Genomic DNA, 11,651 nt, shown 5'->3' with positions numbered 1-11,651 from the left:
ATTGGCACACATACAAGGAAAAAGTCATATATGATGCATGACCGAAGGTAGCAGCAGTTACGAGATTGAAAAGATTTCGACCACAAGTCATAGTATGAGAAAGAGACCTAAAGGGGGAATGCCTTGATCTAAAGGTGCGGTCTGGAGCTCAAGGGCCAATGACCGCAGATGCGGCTCAAGGACCACAGAAGCAGACCACATATACGGAGAAGCGAGAGCAGGTGCGGTAAACGTGGAGTTAATGAAATTCTGTAGATACGGAGCCCAAGAAGCAGGTGCGGCCCCATGAACTGCAGATGCGGAAATCGCTGGGCAAAAATATGAAAAATCGAGGGTTTAAGTTCATAACTTGGAAAATAAAATTGGAGCTCGGGGAAGGTGATTCTGTGCGTATTTTAAAGAGAAGATCATTGGATAATGATTTCTAATCCCTTTTTGATTGTATCCCATTAATCTAAGCTTAAATTCATCAATTAATTTCGGATTTGGGGTGAAAATTTGGAGAAATAAGGAAAAGTTCTTAGGCCGAGTTTTGGGATTTTGATCGAGGTTTTGGTATCGGATTTGAGTGATTTTGGTATGGTTAGACTTGTGAGTGAATGGGTGTTCATAATCTGTAATTTTTACTCGATTCTGAGACGTGGGCCCGTGGAGGATTTTTGGGCGCTTTTCTATTTTCTTACCTTAGCTTCGATTCCTTTAGCTAAATTCATTGTTTATAATTATATTTACATTATGAAATTGATTTGAATAGATTTGGGTCACTCGGAGTTGGATACTCGTGGCAAGAGCATTATATCAGATTGATTTTGAGCTGGTTCGAGGTAAGTGACTTGCCTAAACTTGTGTGGGGGAACTCCCCTTAGGATTTGGTATTGTTGTTATATGAATGTTGTGTACGTGAGGTGACGAGTGCGTACACGTGCTAATTGTTGGAAAAATCCATTTTCATTAAGTAAATATCTATGTTTTTCTTATAATTGAGCAATACTTGTACTTGAAGCCTCTTGTTTAGCTTAGGAAAAGCATGTTTATGTAGTTAATTGTCTTACCTGCTTTAACTACGTACTTGTATTCTGTGCAACATGTTTAGAGTAGAAATTCCTGTTATTCTCGAATAAAACTATAGGGTTCCTCTTTATGACAGTTGTGTGTTTACTTTGGGACTACAGATCGGTATTCCGGGAGATCCCCCTGCATAAAGTTTACTTTGGGACTACGGATTGATATTCTTGGAGGTTTCCCTGCACATTTATATTTGGGGCTATGAGGCGACATCCCGGGAGTTTTTCCCTGTACTGGATATTTACTTTGGGACTACAGATTGGTATTCCGGAAGACTCTCCTGTATATTTATGATTCGGACTACGGGACGATATCCCGGGAGATCCTTTACACATTTATGTTTGGGATTACGGGACGATATCTTGGGAGATCCCTATTGTTGTTTCGGTATACTGAGTTATATTCCTTATGTGATTTTATTCTTTATCGACTGTTAGTATTTTAATTATACTATCTCATTTCATACTGTTTTACCATGTTTTATGTATATAACCAGTAGGGCCCTAACCTTCTTCGTCACTACTCGACCGAGGTTAGGCTTGACACTTACTGGGTACCGTTGTGGTGTACTCATGTACTTTCTTGCACATATTTTTCGTGTGCAGATCTAGGTTCTGCTGCTCAGCCATTCTATTAGTGAGGCAGGCAATATCATAGACTTCGAGGTATATCTCCCGCATTCACAGACCTAGAAGTCCCTCTCTATTCTTCCCGTTAGCTTTAGACTTTCACGTATTTACTTTTGGTTAGACATTCTGGAGTTAGAACACTATGTAGTTTTCTATAACTTGTGATTTCATGAGATTTCGGGTTTTGGGAGTTTGATTCAGTATTGAGAGTATGTATTGTATATGCCGAGCGGCATTTTTTTTTACTCTTTTAATATGTTTTATCCGTAACTTGCCAGTTTCGTATTTCATTTCCTTTTTCCGCAATTTGTTAGGCTTACCTAGTCGTAGAGACTAGGTGCCGTCACGACAGTTCACGGAGGGAGAACTTGGGTCGTAACAAAAAGAAAATCAAATTGCACGTTTTTACCTAATATTCTTTTAAGAGTTAATCTATCAAATTTTTTTAACTAAAAATTTCCTATGATATTTTCCCTTGAAAGTGAATAAAATGTTTCTAAGTTAGTTGAAAGACGAAACATTTAGTTTGGGTTGAATAACAAAAACTTTCCAAGTTTTACTTGAAAGTGTTTGAAATTTTAGATCTAAAAAAAACTGAGAAAAAAAAAAGTTTTAAGTATTAGATTAATAATTAAATGATTGTTGTTAAATAGTAGGAAATAATTAGATGACTATTCATAAATATAGAAAATAGTTAAATGACTATTTTATTCGGTGTAAACTTTATTTTAAAGGGGTAAAAAAAGTGAATGATATTTCGTTAAGGGTCATCGTGCTTTTAATATAGTATAGACAGGGCCAAAAAGTGGCCAGTAAATGCTATTTTTACAAATTAAGAGTCAATTTCATCAGCCCAAGAACCAAAAACATGGCCGAAAGCCCAATCGTCATATGAATATATGCCTTTTCTTTCTCATATATTGAATCCCGATGAGATCTTGAAAGACCAAATAAGCAAACAGTATTAGTATTCAACTCTTTCACAGAGCTAAAAAATGGCGAAATCAACATTTGTGTTGTTGTTATTAGTAGTATCTGTGACTGTGTTGTTGTACTCATCAGCATTTACTGAAGCTGGAGATGGAGATGCCTCTGCCTTTGTCAAGAAAACAATTTCTTCTCATTCCATTGTTATCTTCTCCAAATCCTATTGCCCGTTAGTTTTCTCTCCCTTTAAAGCTCCTTTTTCCTGCCCTTTTTGGTGGGTTTTTTTCCCCGCTTATTTGATTATGTTTTCTGTGTGTTGTTGCATTTTTATGGTCTTTGATTGTTGTTTCTGATTGATCTTTCTCAGATTGATATGATAAATTGCAAATTGAAAGACCCTTTTAGGTTAGAGCTACTCTTCCAAAAGCGAGCATAAAGTTTGTGTCTTTGATGAATTTGTAACATCTTTTAGATTAAATGTAAGTTACATTGTACCAAAAAAAAAACCTGAAAAATCGGCCCCGGGCTTTGATCTAGTGGTGAGAGCACTTGGATGTATATATGTAAAATGTGTTCTTCTGTTAAGGTGATTTAGCTCTTTTCTTGATTCACTTTAACATCAAACTTTTTTCTATTTAGCCTTTTTGACTTATCAATTGTAATAAAATATATGGGTCTTTTGATTATTCTGCTAGGATATAATTGAATCTTAAGCTGTGGAAATCAAAAGTAGAGAAACTAAATATGCTGTCTCCTTTGTACTAAAGTTGTTTGGACTTGCTAACTTTGGTGCGCGTCAATCGATAATTGAATAGTACATCACATCAAATTATAAACAGAATTTAGTTTAGCTTGCCCTTATATGATGTCTAATTGAAGAGCCGAAGGATCTATCGTTTTCCCTAAAGGGTCATGTGCAATCAAAGAGATGAAAGGAGGATATTCGATCATAGCTTGTTTAATTAGACAACAGGAAAAATACATAATGCTCTATTATCACAATCTATGGTTTTAATGGACTTTATCCTTACTTTTCCTTCTATTGGCAGATCAGTTACCTTTCAGAAATGTTTTAGCCCAATAAACCGCCAAATATAGAAATAAGACCTATCTTTAACGACTGGGTTTTCTTCTATTTTGTTTTCTTTTTTTCTTTTAACAATATTTTTCTCTGGGAAATATATTTTTACTTTCTAGGGGTATGTGCACACCAAAATCCAAAAATACCAACCTTTCAGAAGAAGTAAATATTATCCATATTCAGGGGCTTGAGCGACAAATAGGGTAGATTGTGTGAAGGAGAAATATATTGGTCATACATCACATGGTTATTAAAATTGAATTGGAGTGCGTGTGCTCAAGTATTTGAAGAAAAGGGTATGCTAAGAACATAGTATTTGAGTTTTGAATTGCTCTGGCTTTTATGGTTTCATTATTTTTTGTGGTTCTATTATTATTTATATTGCAAAGCCATGCACCTAGAGGGAGGGACAGAGATGAAGTTGGGTAGGGTTTGGTACGACCGCATTTAAACTATGTTGTGGGGTTTTTTTCTATTTCTTCAAAAAATAAGAAAATGTTAATACACACGTGGCATTGTGGCATTTTAATAGCTGGGTCTAGGCCATATTGGATCTCCGCTAAAAAATAAGGGTAGATTTGAATACTTTGCTAGTGGTAAGGGTATATGTCCTGAAAGTATAACGGAGGCTAAATGTAGACAATATTTGAAAGTAGAGGGTTAAATCTGGTCCTTTCTCATTTTCCTGTATGAAACCTATTTTCTACATATTCAACTTCTTTAAAGTATGTACAATGTCACGACATGCAACACTATTTATTTCTGTTTATTGTATGTTATATTAACAGTTTGCATCAATTTTCTATTGCTCTGCAGATACTGTAGGAAAGCAAAGGCTGTATTTAAAGAGTTGAAGCAAAAACCTTATGTTGTTGAGCTTGATGAGAGAGGTATCACTTTCATTGCCCCCAATCTCACCGCCGAATTTCCTTTCTCAATCCTTACATGTTGTTTGACAGGATTATAGCTACCAACCTTCTAGTTTTATCAACTGTTTACAAGGATTTCAGTTGTTAATAAGAATTGTAAGATACATCAGCTTACATCTCATTCAGCTTGTCACCAACCAATCACATTTTTCTACTATTTCTTTACATGGGATAGAAACATTTTCAGTCAATTGGACTTGTCAGTTAAAAAAAAAAAAACACTTTCATACATCTCTTATCTCCATGTTATTGTACTCTTCTTTTTCTTTTGTTTGCTTTAAATTGGTGGAGCTTCCGCCGCCGTGCGCTAGCTTTTAACTCTGTACATCTTCACTCAAGAAACTACACTTCGCTTTGTATTTACACCTAGCAACCTGAGGCCTTGAAATTTTGGTATGATTTTATTGTCCGAGATTATTCACTTCCCTGTTTCTTATATCTTTCCAATTTGTCAAAGGCCCTTGTGGGTGTTAGCTGCAAAATTGAGATAGATCTTTCCCTTCGTTTGGACCAAGGGATAACATGAGTGGGAGTAACTATTTGAACTCGATGTAAAAGGTGAAACAGATGGTTTTAGGCCATCGGATCATGTCTTTGATCAAAATCTTTAAAAAATATTCTGCTTTTCCTCTTGTCAGATGATGGCTGGAGTATTCAGGATGCCCTTAGTGAGATCGTTGGCAGACGTACTGTGCCACAAGTTTTCATTAACGGAAAGCATATCGGAGGATCAGATGGTAAGCTACTGAAATCATATCTTTGCTTTGGTGCCTATGGATAATCATAATCCTGTGCTTATGACGTTAATATCTGTGCACAGATACCGTGGAGGCCTATGAAAACGGGGAGCTAGCTAAACTTCTTGGTCTTTCTGCAAAGAAAGATGATCTTTAAGCTGAATTTGGTACATAGTGGTTTCAAATTCAGTGACTGTAATATGAGATGCTCACCATAAGTTTTTGCAGCCTTTAGTCCCTTTTTGGTGCGTAGAGGTTGGAGAAACTGGTGGTTGTAATATGGTACTCTTTCTTATTCAAGTTTAGGTTCTCTCCTTTTTGTATTTCCTAAAATTGGGAAGCTTTGGAGGAGTTGTCGTTTGAGCAGTGGAATAAGCCACTCAGGTAGGCTGCCTATGTCGCACCCCCTTGGAGTGCGGCTCTTCCCGGATTCTGCGTGAATGCGGGATGCTTCGTGCATCTGTCCTTTTTTTCTTCAAAAATTGGGAAGCATGAGCCTAATTTTAATGAATTATTTCTTGTTAGAGGATTCTATTATAAAGGAGGATCTGCTTATCATAAAAAGCTTCAATAGATTTGCAGACAGTATTAGGAGAAAGGACTTGCATGTTATATTGTAGGTTAAAACTTGGTCGTGTAAAAAACTATCTAATGTCAGTGCAAAGAACATAAATTCCTTTTTAGAATTATGATTCTTTCAAATCATAATATATATGTTAATGAATTTGGATTTTGGACTCATAATATGTTATTAACAGATGAACAAGAGGTTCAAGATATAATTAATTCTAAGATGTGGAAAACTACAACAGAATGATGAATTAAAGATTTAAACCCAATTGTGCCGGTTAGTGTTATCAAATTAGATCCAAATTATGTAACAGTCCTTTATTTTTAATGTTACGAGACAGTCAAATCTAAATTCCAAGTACAATTAACAGGTTTTCAAAGCTAACTATGAAATGAATAATAAAAACAACCTCTGCAGTTGTATCATCGTTTTCTAAGCTCTTATACCGTTCTTGGAATTTCGAAAACCTGAGCCTATTTTGTGCTAGCAACTTGAAAAAATTCTTAGTTTTCTTCACAAATATAAAGGAAAGAAATTCTCGTTGACTAACGGTTTATATAGACAATATAAATTACTTAATTCAAGAGACATTTCTCAAGATTTGTCCACATGACCTTTTCCATTTTTTGGGAAAAAAGTTGGGGTAAAGGAAGATGTCCATTTATTGAATCAATGAATTAAGGAAGAGCAGCAACCATACTTGTACATGAGTTTGTAACAAACAAACAAACAAAAAAAAAAAAATCTCTAAAGAAATACAGCCATACGAGCTCCATATTATTTCTACCAGCAATATCCTAACAAACAGCAATAGAAAAATCAGACTCTGCTAAATACTGCAGCTAATATTTATCTCAATTATTTCCTCCTTTTGAGCAGATTTTTGAATTTCAGCAAGTATATAAAAATATCAAACTTGTTGGTCCGTTACTGGTATAGGACAAGTTAGCTTTATCACACTTCAATAAGTCGTGCATGCATGCACGTTGATGAATGATGAGAAATGTATATTTTTAAATACGTTTGCATATCATTTTTTATATGATTTTTGAAGTGAAATATACTCATTACATATTTTTTATGTGTATGAACAAACTTACACGAAAAAGGATCAAATCGGAGAACAATTAATGATCATGAGCTGGAAAAAAAAAGTTCCGGACAGCATAGCGAGCTTCAAAGAGGCCGGGACCGGAACACACGTCTTTCATTAAACAGCAAAGCCTATTGTTTTGGTAAGGTATCGTAATGAAAATTGTACATTGTTAGCCGAAAATCACGACTGAAGAAAAACCAAGTCAATGTTCTTCTCATTGAATTCAATTTCTTGCCTATATATGCCTGCCTATTTGCATATAGTTTTCTTCACCCATCAATATTTCGTACTAATATTCATTACGCTTCATATTTTTACAAATATAGCCACCATGGCCAAGTTTGTCTTCCTTTCTCTTTGCATTTTCGCAATTTTCATCTCTTCTTCTTCACGAGGAACGGCCATTTCCTCATGCAACGGCCCGTGTAAATCCTTGAACAATTGTGACGGCCAATTAATTTGCATAAGTGGAAAATGTAACGATGACCCTGACGTTGGAACCAATACTTGCAAAGGCGGCGGAAGCTCTCCTACAACCTCAACGCCTGCCCAACTTACCCTCAACGATTTCAGTAAAGGCGGAGATGGTGGCGGTCCATCAGAATGTGATGGTCAATATCACGATAATAGTGAAAGAGTAGTGGCGTTGTCCACTAGATGGTATGCCAAAGGTTCAAAATGTGGAAAAATGATACTTATTAGGGCAAATAATGGGAAGAGTGTAACGGCTAAAGTGGTTGATGAATGTGACTCCATTAATGATGGTTGTGCAAATAATGTAGTTGATGGTTCTATTGCTGTGTGGAGAGCTTTGGGTTTAGATACTGATAAGGGAAGAGTTCCGATTACTTGGTCCATGGCCTAGGATATTATTATTAGGTGGTTTGTTTGGTGTGTGTCTGGTTTTTAATTGTAGAATTTGAATAAGGCTGTCATCTTATATATAATAAGATGGACAAGAGTAACTGAATAATTTGAATAAAATGTTCCTAATTAATTATGTTTACATTAATCCAAGTATTAATACTTTTGGAGATTAAACAAAGCAATATCCTATTGTACTTGTATTGTTGACATCGAAAGAGCTAGTGACCTGCATTTGCTACTAATTCTTCTATCCTTAATTTCTTGCATGAACAAGCAATATTATTTGAGTTTAGGCAGGCGTTTGGACATAAAAATTGTAATTTAAAAAAAGTAGTATTTGGAGTTAAGATGAAAAATGATATTTGAAATTTGAAATTGTGTTTGGACATGCATTTCACTTAAAAAAATTGCACTTTTGTGAGTGGTGATTTTTTTTTTTTTTTTTTTAAAAAAAAACTTGCAAAATTTTATGGACAAACACATTGTTGAAGAATAAAATTCGAAAAAAAGAAATTCTTTTTTATGGACAAACGGGTCCTAAGTTTACATTTTCACTTAAAAAAACTTTTTATACTCTCGGATGATCTAAATGATATATACAGGTAAGGCTTTTTAAAATATAAAATTTATAATCTTGAAAATAAGATAGATATTTGTCAATCCGGATCATCACTTAGTTGATTAGAGGTACTTCAAACTGTATGAATTCAAATTTGGCAACCACGACCATTACCGAGTAGAATGAGGAACGAGGTTATCATGATGTACCGTCTGATGGACGTCGTGGTGAAAGGTAACGACTGAGGGCGGTCAGTAGATGCATAACGTCCACGACAGTGTAAATTTAGTGGGAGACAGTAACAATATGCTTTTCGAATATTCTCTATATTGTACTTTTTAGGGTTTTTTGGGAGATTGTCCCTTATAAATAAGGAGGGTAAGTAAAGAAGAAGGGAGACGGGAGAAAAAAGACAAAAGAATACTTTGTAAAAGAATCATCTGAGATTGAATGCAAAAGCAGTCTTGTTCTTCAGAGAAAATCCTAAGATTCCCTAATCATCTCAAACTTATTCCCCATTATACCGATTGTATCTGTGAAGGTTCTATTGCGCATTTAAATCTTCACACTTATGAGTATTTATTTGATTTGAACTTACTTGTTATATCATTCATCTTGCTTACTCCTTCTATCATTTGATCTAGATTTTATTGTGCTTGACTAAGATTGACCTCATCATTATCATTAGTTGTTTTAATCAAAAAGGTTTTGACATCTTTTGGTCAAGCAATTTGGCGCCGTCTATGGGGACATCTTTAGTTTAGATTTTAGTTTCATCTAGATCATAGAAAACAACAGTCACCTCTTCTTAGCTTTGCACAAACTAACAATGGCAGGAAAAGGAGAGGCAAGGCTAAAAGCATTAGTAGGTGTCACAACCAACATCCTGAACACCATTAACGAAGACAGTAGAGAAGATAACAAAGACGGGACACCAAACATCACACCCAAGGGAGATTCTTCACCTCCCCCGCACGAAAGCGTAACCACTTCGTGCAAGAAGGAAACCCTTCACATCTACAACAGGAGAGGCACCACCGGTAGTAAGAAGACTACTAGAAGAGTGGCTAACAAGTACTCTGAACGACAAACTTGATAAGCTCGCCCAAAGGGATAACAGAGACATTGCACATGTAGATGTCATGGCGACCACTGATGAGCGAGATGTCCTCCGCACAGGTAACACTCACATTGCTATTGACGCAGGTAATGATACGCTAGCAGCCGTTTTAAAGAAAATGGAGGAGATAGAAAATGAGAATAAGGCACTCCGTGACCAGATGAAGGAGCACCAAGAAAGGGTCGATAAAATACCAGGCACCCCAAAATTGTTACCAAAACGGTACATTGGTCGTTTCATCGAGAAACCATATAATGAGGAGCGGACCCCTACGTCATTCCAAAGACCTTCAAAATGCCACCATACTTGAAGATATATGATGGTACTACCGATCTAGAAGATCATATCATCCACTACGTCACAGCCGTAAAAGGTAACGATCTTTCGAAAGAACAGATACCATCGGTGTTATTGAAAAAGTTTGGCAAAACTCTAACAAAGGGATCCCTGACCTGGTACTCACAACTACCGACTCGATTGACAGCAACGTTCGAAGAAATGGCGGACAAGTTCGTCACCGCTAATGCAGAAGCCAAAAAGGCGGAAGCCAGAGTAAATAACATATTTGTCGTCAGGTAGATGCACGGCGAGGGACTCAGGGACTTCTTAGCTCGATTTAACAGGGTGAGAATGAGCTTTCCAAATGTGTCAGAGGGAATGGCGGTAGCAGCCTTCCAAAATGGGTTAAACAGGAATGGGTCGAGAGCGACCAGAAAATTGTTAAGTAGGCTCATGAAATACCCCCTCCCCCCCAACCACTTAGGAAGAAATCCATAATGCCTACTACGCCAAAGTAACAACCGATGAGGACCTCAACGGTCCGTAGAACAATTGACATCAGTTCAAACTGAAGCAAGGAAAGATTGTCGCAACGATGGTCGAAGAGATCAGTTGGGGCCCCGTCTCGGCCTAAAAAGGCATCAGCCCTACATCAGGAAATCTATCCCACCTCCTCCGCGGCACTCGAATGCTTCTCCTTGACATGCAACACCACACCGACATGAGAAAGGTATGCCTCCGCTCTAATCTGCTCACAATTTTTGTGTCTCTCCTTCAGAAATAGTGTACGCACTAGAGAAACTTGGTACGAAGGTACAATGGCCACAAAAGATGAAGTTTGACCCAAGCACTCGGAAGTCGAACGCTCTCTGCGAATTCCACCAGGAAAGGGGTCATAAAACTGAAGATTACATAGGACTGTGGCATGAGGTAGTAAGAATACTGAATCAGGGACACCTGAAAGAACTGCTAAGCGATCGAGGACGGGCCAGCTTTGCCCGCGGACGCGAACAACCCCATACCATCTCCCACTCGCAACATATAGATGATCATCGGCGGAGGCGATGACACAAAAATCAACCATGTAAAGTTCACCACTACTCATAAACTCAAATGGTCGATTACTCATGAACGGTATGATGACCTCAAAGATAGTATCGGCTTTGATAAATTAGATACCGACGATTTGTCTTTCCCTCACTACGATGCTCTTGTTATCACTTTATGTATTGCAGATACTGATGTAAAAAGAATAATGGTAGATGACGGAAGAGGCACGTGTATTATCCATCCTCGAGTGCTCGTACAGATGAGACTCGAAGATAAAATAATACCACGTTGCATAACACTAACGAGTTTTAATAATGCAATCGAGCAAACTTCTAGAAAGATAGTGCTACCCGTCCTAGCCGGAGGGATCACCCTGGAAACAACGTTTCACGTCATGGACCAAGATACAACCTACAATGCTATCATAGGGCGCCCATGGATACATGCTATACGAGCAGTCCCTTCAAGTCTCTATCAAGTAATCAAGTTCCATACTCCATGGGGGGTATTCAGCATCCAGGGCGAACAACGCACTGCATAGGAATGCTATCGCATCGCCCAGTATTACGCACACACCCAACAACTACAAAGAGAAAGTGCGGAGGAATAGCAATCAGCGATGTCAGGAACCAAACTTGATGTACGGACAGACGTTATCAAGGACCTCGACATCGTCGAAGCATCCGAGTCAACAATAGAGGATCTCGATCCCGTCCTACTATATGACAATGACAGCACAAA

At 37.3% G+C, this 11,651-nt stretch overlaps 2 protein-coding genes across 2 annotated transcripts; both read left to right on the top strand.

Annotated features, from left to right (window-relative positions):
• Positions 1-2,547: 2,547 nt before the first annotated feature.
• LOC104242640 (glutaredoxin-C4) lies at positions 2,548-5,932 on the top strand. Its single transcript, XM_009797714.2, has 4 exons — positions 2,548-2,850; positions 4,519-4,592; positions 5,270-5,368; positions 5,452-5,932. The coding sequence occupies exons 1-4, from the start codon at positions 2,690-2,692 to the stop codon at positions 5,523-5,525; spliced, it is 408 nt and encodes a 135-aa protein (XP_009796016.1). The 5' UTR covers positions 2,548-2,689; the 3' UTR covers positions 5,526-5,932.
• Positions 5,933-7,287: 1,355 nt separating this feature from the next.
• Positions 7,288-8,144, top strand: LOC104242632 (kiwellin-like). Its single transcript, XM_009797708.2, has one exon. The coding sequence runs from the start codon at positions 7,367-7,369 to the stop codon at positions 7,898-7,900; it is 534 nt and encodes a 177-aa protein (XP_009796010.1). The 5' UTR covers positions 7,288-7,366; the 3' UTR covers positions 7,901-8,144.
• Positions 8,145-11,651: the final 3,507 nt, after the last annotated feature.

Source organism: Nicotiana sylvestris, chromosome 11 (genome assembly GCF_000393655.2).
Source record: "Nicotiana sylvestris chromosome 11, ASM39365v2, whole genome shotgun sequence".
Lineage (NCBI taxonomy): Eukaryota > Viridiplantae > Streptophyta > Magnoliopsida > Solanales > Solanaceae > Nicotiana > Nicotiana sylvestris.
This window is presented reverse-complemented; position numbering and strand designations above follow the sequence as displayed.